Raw genomic sequence first — 17,142 nt, 5'->3', positions numbered from 1 at the left:
TCGCTTCAGTTGCTGCAGCGTAAAAGAGGAACAAACATACTTACACACACACTTTTGCCCTTATAATAATAGGGGTTAAAGTATGAAATTGCCGTTTTACTGCAATAGGTTTTCGAATGAAACTTTTTTCAAATGGTTTCTATGATGTTCTTTTTTTAAAAAAAGTGAAACATTTGAATATCGGCTTTCAATTGTTTTTGTTATTCAATTTAGACAAGAAAGATGGATACTGCGAATGGTAACTGTTTGGTGGTCTCAGCATGGTGTTATTCACTATAGTTTTCTCCGATCTGGTCAAGCAATAACGGCAGATGTCTATTGTGCCGAACTCCGAACCATGTTGACAAAACTAGCAGTTAAACAGCCCCGACTCATGAATCGATCTTCACCATTATTGCTCCACGACAACGCGAGACCTCACACAGCACGAGAAACCATTTTAACCCTTCAGGAACTGCAGTTAGAAACTATTCGTCATCCTCCGTCACCAGACCTTGCTCCAACGGACTACCATTTTTTTCGTGATTTGGACAATTATCTACGTGACAAGAAGTTTTCTTCCCAGGAGGCAGTACAAAATGCTTTCACACAGTTTGTGCAGTCTAGATCGTCGGAGTTCTATCGCAAAGGCATTAATGACCTTCCCATTAGATGGCAGCAATGTATAGATAATAATGGCAACTATTTTGATTAAATAAATTTGTTAAAAATTAAAAAATAAACAATTTAGATTTTCAGTACAAATCGGCAATTTCATACTTTAACCCCTAATATTACTAGGAAGTAGGATACTGAACTTACGCGTGACATCCTTAAGCTTATCATAATTCTTGGCGAAAGCTCTTGAAGTGAATAAAAAAATTATGAGATTGCTAAAGAGTATGACCGCCACTGGCCCATAGAAGTAAGGCAACGCCGCCTGGTCCGCTGAAAAGGAGAACTAATTAGCTTACGAAGTTAATGAAAAAATCTTTTCTACAGAAAATTTTTATAGGGGAACAAAATTCGAATTCCTTTCCTCTTGTTTTAAAATTGCATGCCGTTTGAGCTAACCATAAAGCTTTGTTCTTAACATGCCTTTTTGTGCAATTAACCCTCTATTTGAAGCCACAATTTTGTTTTTTTTTTATATTTTCTTCTATCAATGAACAGATTTTTTTTGCGTAGGAAAGTGTGTCACGACCGCGTTTGGTATATAATTAGGTATTTAATTATGTTTTACCACATAAGTTATTCAGTAAAAACAGATAAAACAAGAAACTGACTTAAAAAAAATAATGATAGTACATTTTTTTTCGTTTATTCTTTACAAGTTAGCCCTTGACTACAATCTCACCTGATGATGATGCAGTCTAAGATAGAAGCGGGCTAACTTGTTAGGAGGAGAATTAAAATCCACACCCCTTTCGGTTTCTACACGGCATCGTACCGGAACGCTAAATCGCTTGGCGGTACGTCTTTGTCGGTAGGGTGGTAACTAGCCACGGCCGAAGCCTCCCACCAGCCAAAAGTTTATAAAATATGTTAGAAGCTTTTATTTTATTTGTCATATTTCTCATATTTTCTGTATACTTACCTACCTAATTGGCATAAATTTATCACAATTATCTTTTGTTATATTATTAACAACGACATTAAGATCCTTATCCAATAGTAAAACTTAAAGAAATGTAGGTATACGGACTATAAAATGAAACTTACTTTTGAACCAGCATCCTTTGACACCAAAGTTAGGTTTCAAATATGTGCTAGGGACGGCAGGCGACAAGTCCATAGTAATAGTGACTATTAACAATATGACTGGTAACAAAATGGCATACGCGCAGTACCATGCGAATCTTCGCCTCATACTCCGTCTGCTTACTGATGAGTGAATATATCGCCTAAAAAAATACTTTACTTTATTTTCATAAAAAAGAGATAAAAGATAATGGTATCTTAACAAAATTGTCACCAAGTACACAATTCGCAAGAAATTTAAGGTTAAAAAAAATGCGTGCGTACATAGTACACATGTCAGAAGTGAAACTTCTTTGGCGAACTAATTTATAAATCTTGTTTATATTTATACAAATCTAAAACATTAGATTTCCGAGACTAAGAGGAAGGGAGGAAGGGAAAAAGGAAGATAGGTTAGGAATTTAATTGTCATTAAAATATAAAAAGTGTTGAAAACTAATGTAAATTATAAATTTAATTTTTTCAACTTATTTCTTTAATATTTACATTGCGCGATTTCTCTCTCTCGTTCAATCTTTCTCACTATATCTCTCTCCTACCTCTCACTCCATATCACTGTGCGTGATACGACGTTCGCTCTGTCTCACTTTTTCTCTCAATCTTTCTCACTTGCTTGCTCCCTACTCTCACTCCACGGCTAGTTGCTTCATCCTACGTTCGCCCTGTCTTACTCTCTCTCAATCGGTCTCGATAGCGCTCTCTCTCTTTTTCGACACTTCCGTTGCATACCGGCGTGACGTTACAGCTGTAAAAATTTTACCCTCATGCGCCTAAAGAAGTTTCACTTCAATAAACGGCAAAAATTATTTCTAATTTAGCTTTAAAGATATAATCGCACGTACTAACGGAGCAAGTTAAATACGAGATTGTGAAAAGGCACTCATAAATTCTTCAAAAGTATTCCAAGAAATTCACACTTACCGTACGTTCAAATAAGTATCGAAACACATGACATTCAGCCAGAAAAAGCAAGATATAAACGAAAACTGGATGAGGTACGCTGGAAAGAAGAACAAGTTGTTTAAATTATTGAGTACACCAAACCAATAAACTTATTTCGTGGTTATTATTACACTACGAATATTATTTAAACGGGTGCATACCACGATTAAACGAGGTTTTAATGTCGATATTTCGACCCAGTTGCATAGATCGTGGTCACGACGGGTCTTCGAGATGCAAAGTGGACAGCAACTGTTAAGGGCAGAACCGATCTACCCTCTTTCTTGTTCTTTTTCCAACAACGCCAAAAGCTGCTCCGGCAAACCACACAGTGTGTGGTTAATCTCGTCGTTTTATCGTGGTATGTATTCGTTTAAATAATATTGAGTAAAAATAAATAGAAAAAACGTCCTAAACTGATTATTAGAACTGTAATAATCTATTGGCTTCTCTGAACGATATTTAACTGTTTTTGATTTACGTTGGATTTTATAATCTTAAAGTGTCAAGCTATCCGCCTTTAACAGAGTTACAATACCTATAACAGAACCATAAATGTACGATAAAATATACTTTTTTTCAGGTTAAAATAACTACTCACCCATAATAGTGCAAGCGGTAACTGGAAAGGCGTGGCCTGCTAACTGAGTCGCTGCTAAACAGCTAAAAGCTACGGCAAGGCAAATCGAGTGACAAGCTAACGCTTTGCCGTGGGTATCCCTCAATTCAGTTATAAACGTGTAGATGCCGGCCGTCGCCAGTAAAAACGGCACCGATATTATCAGACCTGCAATAAAAAAGGTGTCAAACGTGCAATAAACACTGCGCTTAAAAGACATAATAACATTTTAACTCAAAGCAAATTACGACCAGTATTTGATGAAGCAAACTAGTTTTGTCTTGAAAATTTCAAGGATTATATTATTCATTCAGATACAAAATGAAAATATCTCAACTTCGCAACTTTAATTTTAATCTTTATTACTTACTAGCTGACGCGGCGCGGTTTCACCCGCGTGGTTCCCGTTCCCGTAGGAATACGGGATAATATATAGCCTGTTGCCTTCCTCGATAAATGGGCTATCTAACACTGAAACAATTTTTCAAATCGGACCAGTAGTTCCTGAGATTAACGCGTTCAATCAAACAAACAAATAAACTCCTCAGCTTTATAATATTAGTATATAGGTAATATATTATTTCCGTATTCCTACGGGAACGGGAACCACGCGGGTGAAACCGCGCAGCGTCAGCTAGTTATTAATATACCGTACCTGTTGCATAAGCTATAAGAGTTGCTGATGAATTTGCTTCCTCTATCGGCGATTGAAAACAAACTAATGGAAGAGTAACTCCTGCTGGATTGGATTCATTCCAAAACGTCTCCATACAATAGTCTCTTGTGCCAAGCAGAGGCGGATGACTGAATGGCACAAAAAGAGATCCATTGAATAGAAGATAAAATTCATCTCCGCTGACTTTATCTGGCTCCAATTTATATCTGCAGAAAAATAGAAGAAATGTACATGTTATTCACAATACTCAGGGATCCGTAGAACATTTTTGACGTGACAACGTCTTATAATTCGATGGAGCCGGTGCACACTCCAAAAAAAACGTTACGTCATGCGTCGATCCCTCGCTCTAGGATTGCCAACTTTTTTTTACAATAAATAATGTATATTCTGTTCTGTAAAGATTATTAAATAGTATTTTAGAAAAAGAGTGTGCACCGGCTCCATCGAATTATAAGACGTTGTCACGTTCAATTCAACTATCGTCAGTAAACCGACTTTACAGACAACCAATTTTTCACAACTGATAACTATAAAGTTAATTTTTCGTGAGTAGCTTCAACTCGATGAGACGATCAACTTTTTTATTTATGAAATTTCTTGATTCTGGTAGCTAAGTGAGTTGCCTGGAAATAAAAATTTCTGAGCGTCGAAACGAGATAATGTACCACGCAATTTGTAGGACATTATGGCTGTAAAGTTGTATAACTATTAATTAAGCAACAGTAAAAAAAAAACAGATGGTTAGTAACAGCTTTTAATAACCTCCTTATTGATACAAGTTAGGAGGAGGGTAGTTTACCAAAACACGCTTAGAAATTTTTATTTCCTGGTAACTAAGTTACCTACCAGAATCACAGATTTTCGTAAATAAAAAAAAGATCGTTACAACGAGATGAAGCTACTCACGAAAAATTTACTTAATTGTAATCAGTTGTATAAAATGTTCTACGGATCCCGGACTAAAGGTGTGTAATACAGAAAGCGTAGCAAGGAAACTGTAACAAACCGTATGTATTTAGTTCGGAAAACTTTGTTAACGTTAAGCTAGTTAATGTAGAACGCGAATTCCCAACGGAATTGCGAAAGAAACTTTGTACAGGTCTTAAACAAAATTTAGAACACGTCGGGGCGTTATACGGAGACAATTACCTGTCGTAACTGCAGGGATTGCCGACGATTGTCTCGAATACGTTGCTTTCGTAACTCCATATGTGCGTTTCGTTCGCTTTATGGAATATCGGCTGGAACGTGAGCGTGGAGCGGGAACAAACGGATTTGACTTTGCCATCGACGACAGAAAGCGACAAGTTTTGTCCGCTCGCACAACATTTCGGCACGACCGGCAGTTGTTTCTTAACTTCCTCGTCCTGTAAACAAATAACACACATTCTTATTCTGAAGATGCGTCGGCTCATCACAACAAATTGGGTTAAAGCTTTAAGAGCCAATTTACGAAAAGGACAACTTAATTTGGATGTCATTTCAAGAATGATGTACGGCGCGGATCATATGACAAGTGGCTCATCAGAATTCATGTCAAGTGTTTGAACTTTTGATGTATTCGTGAAAGAAATTTGACTAAGGTTAGCTGACGTAATGTTTGCCTCTAAAATTGGTCACGTAAATGCCGAAAATCACATCCTGAATTGAAATCGTAGGCAATTTTTTGGGATTTACCTACTTAACCGACAGTTTTTACCTTGTACCAATAAAATTGTTATTTTAATAGATTGCTTATGTTTGCATAAACCTAGGTTCATATACTATCATCATCATCATCCACATCCGGCTCACTGCTGAGCTCAAGTCTCCTCTCAGAATGAGAGGGGTTAGGCCAATAGTCCACCACGCTGGCACAATGCGGATTGGCAGACTTCATATAATATACAAGAAGGTATTCTTGTATAGTTTTAGTTCGTTATTCTATAAAAAATATTAAAAGGTATATTTTACTAATTTTTATTTTATTATTCAATGCAGTAATGATTAATTTATCAAATTTGTTTTTAAGAATATTTGCCATATTATTTTTATAAAATATGACCAATATTCCCATTCCCCTCCAACTAGTCGGGAAAGACTGCTAGGAGTGGGTACGACAATAGACCAACGGGACGGGGATCGAACCATCACCCCTCTATGATGAGTCCGACCGCTCTTACCGTTGAGCTATTGAGGTTATTTTAAAACGTTACAGTACTGTTTATACTCAAAATACCTAGATTTTTTTTTATTTCTAATTAACTCATCCATGTAGGTAAGGTAATTCCTTACTATTTGCGAATTTCCTTTACTAAAGTGAAATAAGTAACTCCTCACAAACGAGTCGGAAAGACAGCTATAAATTCTTGGGATCAACATTACACTATCATTAGTTTCTCTTGTTTCCTCGCGAAATAGCACCGGTAATACATAAATAGCTAAGCTTATCCCGCACTTCGTTTGAGTTACACTTAAATTAAAGTAAGACGAGGTTTATTCATTTACGTAATCTTACAAGAAAGGTTAGAGCAGTACATTTACAACTGAATATCGAAAGTTCATAATGTACCTACCTATAGAAATAACTAATATATTTATTGGCGCCAGTGACAGAAAAATTGAGGAGTAGAAGGTTAGCTTGGTATGGACATGTAATGCGTAGAGAGGAAAGTCATATTACTAGAAAAATGTTGAATGTGCAAGTGGAAGGTCATAAGAGAGGAAGGCCAAAGAGATGGTTGGATTGTGTGAAAGAGGACATGTGTGTAAAAGGAGTGGATGATGAGTTGACGAGTAATAGAAACGAATGGAAAAGATTGACATATTTTTCCGACCCCACTTAAGTGGGATAAGGGTAAGGAGATGATGATTTATTCGTACTTTCTCAAAGTAATGCCTTGTTTTATTTTTTTATTCTTTACATGTTAGCTTGATACTATCTCATCTGATGGTAAGTGATGATGCAATCTAAAATGGAAGCGGGCTAACTTAAGGTTCCTGTTTTTACACGACATCTCTATGCCGGTAGGGTGGTAACTAGCCACGGCAAAAGCCTCTCGCCAGCCAATTAAGAAAACCTCAATCGGCCCAGCCGGGGATCGAACCCAGGACCACCGCCTTGTGTCGCGCATACAACTGCGCCACGGATGCCTGCTTCTGTTAATTCACTTTACTACATATGATTTCACTAGCTGACGCAGCGCAGTTTCACCCACGTGGTTTCCGTTCCCATAGGAATACGGGGATAATTTATAGCCTATAACCTTCCTCGATGAATGGGCTATCTAACACTGATATAGTTTTTCAAATCGGACCAGTAGTTACTGAGATTAGCGTGTTCAACCAAACAAACATACTCTCCAACTTTATAATATTAGTATAGATTAGAACTCTCCCGGGAACACCGTGCAAATATCGTTAACTACATTCTGTCATCAATTGTCCCATTAGTTGTCATACGCATGTCCCTAACAAGGGCCGTGACTGACATATCGTGCCCTTCGTATTACACTGTTGATCGTAGTTTACCCCACTAACGCCCTCGCTGAAATTGCATTTACTAAGGTTAATTTTGTCCTTTATCCTACATACTCGTAGCTCAAGTAGATGTCTCGAAAAGGTAATTACTACAACGGTAGCGACAGTTTGAAACAATCTGTCTGATTTCGATTAAAGTTGTAAAATGTATTACTAGATGGCGCTCCTAGTCCGTTATGATGCGGTAACGTTTGTTGTTATAAATGGCTTATGTAAAATGTCAAATTCAATCAAATGTCAGGAATAAAGGCCCATACGTTCATATTTACATCCATACTGGTATCTACGATCTAACTAGACTAAGCCACGTTATTTGTGAATGTCGTTAGATATATGTTATCACTTATACTCATGGAACGGGAACGTCCACAAACTTTTTCATTTTGTAATAATCTCTTTATCAACCCATATTCAGTTCACTGCTGAGCCCGAATCTCCTCTCAGAATGAGAGGGGTTAGGCCAAAGAGTCCACCACGCTAGCCGCATGCGGATTGGCAGACTTTACACACGCAGGGAATTAAAAAAATTCTCAAGTATGCAGATTTCCGTGATAATTTCTTAAAATGCACATAACTGAAAAGTTGGAGGTGCATGCCCCGGACCAGATTCGAACCTATACTCTCCCGAATCGGAGGAATAGGTCATATCAACTGGGCTATTACGGCTCTTATTTATTATATTATTTATAATATTAGTACAGATAAACACTGGAAAATACTCATGCTCATCCCTTATAAATATTTTCCAGTTGCTTGTACCCAAGGCCGTGGACGCAGGGTTACTAACCACTGCGCTACGCAGTCGTCAAAATCTAGAGAGGTAAGTAACTGAGTTAACAAAAGTCAACAAAAACAAACACCGGCAGCGTAGTCCACAACTTCGTTCGGATCCGTTGGGGCAATTTGTTTTATACGGTTTTTCCTTTCTAAAAATATTCACTGCGGGACACGGGAGCTCGTGACGTCACTGTCAACTACGGGGACAATCGCAACGAGAGACAACGTAAACATTTGCTCTTCGCTAGGAACAAGCACAACCAATCATATTACTGTTATTTCTTGTTGTTATAGCACATGGGCTTGAGTGTATTGTGTTTTTGTTACGCATTTTGAAAGAAAGAAAGAAAAGTTTATTCAGAATACACATCATACAAAGAAAAGAGAAAAAAATAATAAAAACAATAGTTAAAATACATTAAAACTAGCATGAAGTGATCCTAAAAGGGTTTGAAGTGTAACCTCTTATGGCAGCATCCCCTCATTTTGAAGTGTAACCTCTTCTTCTCAGCAGAACCTGTCTTCCGAACCGGTGATAGAATCTTTACAAATAGTCAACTGACGTGTTAAAAGTGCTTGTAAACTAAGCCTACTTGAAATAAATGATTTTTGATTTGATTTCATTTGGAGGGTAAACCGATTCGTAACGTTACGCGTTACGGGGCCACTCTGTCTGGCTTCCCTTTCTCTAACCCATACGGCAGCAGGTTTAAGTTATCATCATCAGTACTTCTGTCGACCGTCCCGCGACGAAAACGTTCTGTTTTACTAAATCTCATATTTTTTGTGATTCATCGACATCGATCTGATGAGGATACTGTAAAATATAGTTTTGTGCTAACTTTGAAGGATTAGGTAATATTAACCATAACCAAGACAAGACACGTACCGGATCGGTTAGTCGCTGTGTGGTATCTATATGCTGGTAAGCTCTATGGTAGGTAAATCGATGTTGGTAGAGGATGTAAACGGGTGGGAAGGTCTTGGTGAAGGCTAGCTCCACCGAGACCTTCCCACCACCAGTTCAGAGCTAAGTGCCTAATTCTTTGAGTCCTAATCTAACACTCTAACTCTTAAACTCTTATCAAAGAAAACTCTATAAAATGTGCAAATCTGAGTAAAGGCTCATTTTTAAATAAACATAAAAAAACGTAATAGACAAAACATTTTAACTTCGATGTTGATTAAATACCCAAACAATGGTACACATACTTTATCCACCTACCTCCAGATTTACAAATAAAAATGTGGAGAGACTACAATAGAAGTCATTTCGAAGAGAGTGCCATTGCTCGACAAAAAGCAAGTTGCTCTTGACAAAAAATGAGCAACACCACAAAGGCGAAAGAAATTTAAGTCAAATTCAAGTCTCCTTCATTGTCGCTAAAGCGCTGGAAGCAAACGCTTTATATTTTGTACGTATTCAAGTCCTTTTACTTTTATTTAGATCCATTTAACCAAAACACCCTCGTCGGTTCTTGGGTTAGTCTATGTTGCTTCGCACTGTAAAGTCCTGGTTCTTTTTTATTCCCTACAAGTTAGCTCTTAGACTACAATCTCACCTGGTGGTAGGCGACAATGCAATCTAAGATGGAAGCGGGTTAACTTGTCAGAAGAAAGATGAAAATCCACACCCCTTTCGGTTTCTACACGAACGTTAAATTTCTTGGCGGTACGTTTTTGCAGGATGGGTGGTAGCTACACAGGGCTTTCCACCTGTACCAATTAAGAAAACCTCAATCAGCCCAGCCAGGGATCGAACCCAGGACCTCCGTATTGTAAGTCCATCGAACCCACCACTGCGCTACGGAGGTCCGTCAAAGTTTCGAGTCCTGTGTCTGAAATATTGAGAATTACTTTTTTAATCAAGAAATTCTCAATAGCAGATTGGAGTAGTAAAGTTCGTTTTACCCTAACGTGCTTCGGAGAGCACGTTAAGCTATCAGTCTCGGTCATAGAATTAACGTCTAATTATAGTCATTACTGAGTCAAACTAAACCCGATAATGCGGATTGGTGCAGCATGGTGGGTTTAAACTCCAACCCTCTAGTACTAGGAAGAGACTTTGTGCTATAATACTCGAATCATTTGATAATGATCTGTGTGTATGTGTGTGGCATCGCAGCTTCTAAATAAATGCGCCTATTTTGATGGGGTTTATTAGTTTGAAAGCTCCCAGCTAAGTCAGCCGTTATTCAAACAATTCCCCTTTTGAGAGAATTTCGTTTTTAATTTTACCTTGGTTGTATATGAATGATATCACTCTAATAACCATTCAATATAAACGGAACTTCCACCATTCCTAAAGCTAAATTCGGAGACAGCCATTTGCGTTGCAATGAAGCCGTAAGAAAGGAGCGCTTTACCTAACCCGACCCATAAATTAAAGCGGAGATTGACCTCGCAAGTCTTAAGATTCGAGAATGTTTCATTTGAAGATTGCCAGCTCTTCTGAGATTTTGGGATCTTTCCGGACTTAGCTGGTACTCCTTTGTCAGACTCTATGAAACATTTAATTAGAAACGATGTTATTTTGATAACAATTAATCGGGTTTTACACGCATTTTAAAAACTGTTAAAAATTAAATTACGACAATACCAATCAGCAATTAGCCGCAAAGTTGCATGTGTCATGGGGACATCTGATGATTATACTTACATACCTACGTATAACATAAAAATAAGTATAGAGATTTGATAGCCCAGTGTATATGACCTCTGCCTTGAGATTCAGAGGGCGTAGGTTCGAATCCGGTCCGGGGCATGCACTTCCAAATTTTCAGTTATGTGCATTTTAAAAAATTAAATATAACGTGTCTCAAACGATAAAGAAAACATCGTGAGGAAACCTGCATACCTGAGAGTTTTATCAATTCTCTACGTATGTGAAGTCTGCTAATCCGCCTTAAGCCAGCATAGTGGATTAAGGCCTAACCTCTCTCATTCTGAGAAGAAACTCGTACTCAACAGTACGCCGTATATGGATTGTTAATGATGACGTATAACGTTGTCTTTTATCATTACAGTCACACATTGGAAAACACCCTCATCATTCAACGGATGGTCGATGGATGTGTCACACATTGTGACCGACAACGTAACGAGCACCTCCGCAATAGGCTCAGTGTCCGTGACGTCGGAGATAAGCTGCAATAAGCTTGCGGGAAGGAAGAAGAGGAAGAAGAAGTCTTAGACGGTCACGTTGCACGACGTCCGCAGAGCTACGTGGGTAACAGATGTCTGAACATCGCAATCCCTGGAGCTAAAGTCCGAGACCGCCCAAAAAGCACGCGCGGACTTAAGAGCCAACAAACTCAAGAAGTCGGATGCCCAAGGTCGGGCAAAGTGGCGAGATCATGTCGAAAAGCGGACCTTACCATATAGTGGGACCACGCTAAGAAGAAGAAGACACTTGAATATGTAGTATCGTATTATGTATGGATTTATAGTGTATGTAGTAAACTACCTACACTATAAATCCTAACAAAATATATGCCATCCCTCGGGTGAGTCGTATACCAGATGCCGATAAAGGCGGACGTGTCCATGAACCGAGCCACTCGTGATTCTCGTGGTACAAAGACAGAATTGCAAATGTATCGATTTTTAGATTGCATCTCTACTGGAATGCTGAGTGATCTATTTTTATGTTACTACATCAAATTACAACACAAACTGTCTCCTGGATCCAGTGGTTAGAATGGGTAGAGTTATTCTTTCTTCCAAGAAATTTTCGCGTGTGAATTGTCTGTCCGGAGTTGAGAAGTTAGTAATTAATAGCATTCCCTGACATTATAATCATCGTTAGATAATCAAACATTACCACCCTAAGCACACCAACCCGCAATTCAGCTGTATGATTAATTTTTATTTAATTAATAAAGCACCGTATCCTGTCTCCTATAAGAAGAGAAGTCTAGCCTTGTAGGGTAGTAGTAGGCTTATAACGATGATCAAAGTCAACATTAACAGCCCAAATACGACCCATACTGTTGAGCACAAGTCTCTTCTCAGAATGAGAGTGATAGTCCACGATCACAATGCGGATTGGCAGACTTCACACACGTGACGAATTAAGAAAATGACGATGTTTTTCCCTCTCTGTTTGAGACACGTGATATTGAATTTCTTAAAATGCATATAATTAAAAAGTTAGTGGTGCTCCGGATCGGATCTGAACCAACACCCTTCGAATCGAATGCAAAAGACATATCACGGCTCATGATTAAAGTAACTCCACATAATGAGGACAAACAAAAAGAAAATTTGGCCACCCTAACCTTCATCTAAAGCTTCCGGATCCGTAATCTAGATTTGTCTTCACTTCTCTTGGGCACTTTATCTGTACCAACGAGTCGGGCTTGGCGGCGTTGATAATTGAGTGCTCCAGTGAGCATAATTTGTTCATTCCTCCAACAAACGTAATGAATAAGCCCGAGGTATTTAGTGAATTCAACGAATTATACTAGCTTCACTCGATATTGTTTCGGCGAATTCTTGTGACAGAGTATTCCTTACTTATTTACCGTACTGCCGTAGAGTAATTTAAGTACCTACTGTATACTCTATACTTGTACTATTCAATTAATTTCTGTTGAATCTCAGAGAGGAAGAATTCGGTAATTATCATCAACCCAATCATGATTTTAAACTATAGATATGTTACGTGCATACAGAATCAATTTAACGACTCCACTGAGCACACACATGCATAGTTTTGTGTTTACTTACATTATATATTTATGAATATATAGTTTTTACACTCTTAAGGACAAAATCTAAGGTGTCTAAATGAAATTAAAAAAGTTATGCACGTTTGTACGCCTCAGTTTTGATGCATTAGTGCCCTATCTCTAGCATAAAATATCATTGCATCAGCCACTAATATTCGAGCAAATTCAGATAGTAATTGTGATTTTTATTGAATGGTGAGGAACTCAACACTGCACTCAGGTATGTGCTCTTGAGTTGAGTAACGGTCTTAGTGATTTTTACAGAGTCTATCATTGTTAGTCCTCATACGCACGAGAGTTAAAAAAACGATATGTTAAAAACCAGCGTTGGCGCTTGTAACGATCTTAATTTAATTCATGTTCTATTCTCAACGCCCAAAATTGAAAATGCAACACTACTCGATAAATAAATTAATTGATACAAATAAAAAAACCCGACTGCATAAATGATACAAAAACTGAAAAAAAAAAAACAAGCTCAGTCCAGAAGTGTAGAAAACAATTAGAAAACAGTCGGGACCTATTAAAAAATGTAGACGAATATCATTCTATTCAATATAATGATTATTTTTTTAATTAATTAATTTATTTATTTATTTATTCCACACTTTTTAGTTACAATAGATGGTGAATTTCGGATTTATTTGTTACGTTTGTTACAAATTACGATAATGTATACCTCCAACCGAGGTTAAGTAAATATAATAAAAATCTACGGAACCTTCGGCGAATCCGACTCGCACTTGTCTGATTTTTAGAAGGTTTACGATTTTTAGGTGTTTTATAATTACACTTTGTAACCTCGCACCTTATAGTCGTCCGCCTCGCGTATTTTGTATAGACAATTAATAAATAACGTTTTTCTAATTGTAGTTTTTTTTAACATGGCCATGATATACCATTTTGAAATTCTCACAAAAAGCCCTTGAATTTGATTCCCATGTTGCAATATTAAAAAAAAAAAAAATTAAATAGCAAAGATTAAAATTTTATTTCATCATCATCATTATCCCATATTCGGCTCATAGTTGAGCACGATTCCTTTCAGAATGAAAGAAGTTAGCATAACTACCTCGTTCGCCCAATGCAGATTGGCAGACACGAAACGCTTCAAGAAATGGGATTTTATGTTAAAAATTATTTTTAAGTCAACATTCTCATTGCATTCACGTACACAATTTCTAGGTAGTCGTAATATCTGAAGCTGTTGTGATCTCATGTTATGTCAGCGAGGTACACAACACGTGGGATCTGTAATAGACGAAGAGTCTGTGATAGCCAGACATACTTATTATGAAGGAAAGAGAGAAAATAAAATTATTCAACATCACGCGTCTCCTACACACCCGAAGCGCCTCGCGTGACTTGATTTTTGTATGATCCGATAAACATTGCATCCGACTATACCAATGGTAGAAGCATGGACTGACAAAATTGTCATCATTCATCATCATCATTATCAACCCATAGCTCGAGTCTCCTCTCAGAATAAGAGGGATTAGGCCAGCAGTCCACCACGCTGGCCCAATGCGGATGACAATTTTCACACTCGCATAAAATTAAAAAAAAAAGATGTCCTCACGATGTTTTTAATTTACCGTTTGAGACACGTGATATTTAATTTCTTAAAATGCACACAACTGAAAAATTGGAGGTACATGCCCCGGACAAAACATCTTAATTGACAAAATTTTAGCATTCATAAAATTAGGTATGTCTGGCTGCTGCAGGCACATATTCACACATTACGTAATTCGGGCACGCGATTCATAAATTGTACTAATAAACGTCTCAGTTACAAAACCGTTTCCATCGAATGAGTGAGTGGTTGCTTTTGTTAGGCAAATCTTGTGCTCTAAGTAATTTTACTTTTATGATCTCAGTTTGCTTCTGGGTCCAGTGGATAGTCAATGTGCCTTCGAATCACGAGGTTTTGGGTTCGAGTCCTGAGGCGGGCTATTTTTTTCTACGAATTTTTCAGAACCTTCTACGAATGTTTTACTAGCCTGACTCAGCTTTAACATCGTGTGAGATCGGCAAGGGCTTATTTGTCATCATTTAAAAAAAAATTGTTATTCTAGGCCGCGATTAAGAATTTTGTAGAACTAAAACCTGCCTCAGTACCTGCTCTAACTCAAGACCTCGTAGTCTAAAGCCTCATACGCGATATTGGATCAACAAGGAAGACGTATACAAGTATCTTACAAAACGTACTGATCATTTGAATGAGTATCACACCGCACGTGGGAAGTTAATAAGAGAATCTTGAGCACTCAAGTCACGTCCCAGATATGCCGGAATAAGTAGGATAACAAGGGAACGGGGAAACAGTGTCAAAACTCTTAGGGTCCTAGCACACTAGGCAGTCGTGAAGCGAGCTACCATTTGTCGGCCTACTACCTACTGTTCTTTTTTTAATTATTATTTTTATTTTGGTCGCAAAAGCTATGCGGCCAGATTTGCGGCCATAACCATGACTGGTCGTGAAGTTGTCATTTCAACTATATGCGTTGACGTCAAAGTAAATGAGTTTGTTACGCTTTGGTCTCTTGATCGCGCCACACGCCGCTGCGGTGTGCGGCGTGCCGCAGTGGCATGCTGCAGAATACGACAAGGCATATAGGTGCCGTCATACACTGTAATCTTTGGGTGCCGTATCGCTCACGATTAGGATCGAACAGCTTTAACTAAGAGACCGGGAATTTTATGAGTGAGCGTCCCTTTTTGTTTTCCTCGCAAGGCTGGCTGTGGCTCGGTAATGTTGCCAACCAAGTCGCGCGGTTTATAACTGCCGCGGAGCAACATTGCCAGCACACAAAGAAGAACCAGTAGCGACCAGTTGTTATTTTCCACGTCACAGAATTAGTGCACGACTCATAGCAAAGTATAAGTAACATGGTCGTAACGACCAGCCGTGTCGCTCCGGTTTGCGGCCAAGTAATAAGCAGGATCACTACCCACTGCGATGCGCACTACCAAGTGAGCGATGTTCATAATGGTTTTTGCAATTGACCTGCTTGTCGCGGCCACTGGTCATAGTCTTCGTGGCAGCCTAGTGGGCGAAGACCCTTATAGTGAACAGAAGGTACTTATTTGATACATCCCCAAGTTTATTTCTTTATCCCGGGCAAATAGCAACAGAACTTATATACTTAGATGGACTAACTTAGATGTGTTTATTTAAAAAGAAGGGTGCGGAACTAGAAATAATAAGTACTAAGTAGTACATTTTTCACGTGCCATAACTTTTTAACAATTTTCATGTAACTTTGTGTTGTAACGATACAGGATGCTTTTTGATTTAAATAAGGATATTTTTTAATCATTACCGGATTAATAACCCGCTACAGTTTCGTAGGCAGACACACATAGCGGTCATACGTACAACACCCCTTCTAAGAATCGGGGCTTAGGGTGGCTGCTCACTGACAATTTTTAGCTGGCCGATAGTTGGACGACTTCTTAATTGTGCCTGATACTGTGCGTATTTAGTTGGACAGATGTGCGGGCTGTCATACATCGCTATATCTGTTCTATAATCGGCCGACTAAAAGTTGTAAGTGTGCGGCGGGGACTCTTAGTAATAATGATTGCCATAAGCTTCCTACTTACAAAAACATTATTTACTCGGAACCAATGTTAGAATTGTATAATTAAAATTACCCTTTCCATTTCGCTGTATAGATAGTAAACGTCGAAACAGACCGGACAAGCATTAAATTCACGCTAGTCGATAAATCCATTTAGACAGACATTGATAATATTTTAATTAAGCATTCTAGCGAAATAATTATTCAATTAAAGCACGCGATTTGCTGAGTTTCGATAGCTTATTTAAATGTCATTGTTAGCATAATGCAAATAATATTTTAATATACACTTGTGCACTATAATATCTCCTGCGTACATGGCTAATCTCACCATGAGATTAGCCGCCGTGACCGAAAAAAAAAAAAAAAAAGTCGGTCGGGAGCATATTATTATAAGTAATTATTGGAATTAAATATCCCATATCAAGTGTAAACATCGTGATCACTTGAGGATCCGAGACTTGGTCGCTAACTGTGGCCTTCATAAGAAGGCTTAAAATCACTCAGCGGGCGATGGAGCGAGCTATGCTTGGATTTTCTCTG

The 17,142-nt window shown here is 38.2% G+C and overlaps 1 protein-coding gene across 2 annotated transcripts in view; it reads right to left on the bottom strand.

The window, feature by feature from the left end:
• Nucleotides 1-17,142, bottom strand: part of LOC112055720 (G-protein coupled receptor Mth2) — a 160,793-nt gene that overhangs the window by 9,212 nt on the left and 134,439 nt on the right. For both annotated transcript variants that reach the window (XR_008251439.1, XM_052885380.1), the window contains exons 2-7: nucleotides 5,130-5,347; nucleotides 3,957-4,183; nucleotides 3,284-3,469; nucleotides 2,662-2,740; nucleotides 1,702-1,883; nucleotides 802-927 (exon numbers count right to left, since the gene is read on the bottom strand). Coding sequence is in view for 1 of the 2 variants with exons in the window: in XM_052885380.1 (XP_052741340.1) it covers nucleotides 802-927; nucleotides 1,702-1,883; nucleotides 2,662-2,740; nucleotides 3,284-3,469; nucleotides 3,957-4,183; nucleotides 5,130-5,347 (1,018 nt within the window). In the remaining variant the exon portion in view is untranslated. The remainder of the gene's footprint in view (nucleotides 1-801; nucleotides 928-1,701; nucleotides 1,884-2,661; nucleotides 2,741-3,283; nucleotides 3,470-3,956; nucleotides 4,184-5,129; nucleotides 5,348-17,142) is intronic.

Source organism: Bicyclus anynana, chromosome 14, assembly GCF_947172395.1.
Source record: "Bicyclus anynana chromosome 14, ilBicAnyn1.1, whole genome shotgun sequence".
Lineage (NCBI taxonomy): Eukaryota > Metazoa > Arthropoda > Insecta > Lepidoptera > Nymphalidae > Bicyclus > Bicyclus anynana.
This window is presented reverse-complemented; position numbering and strand designations above follow the sequence as displayed.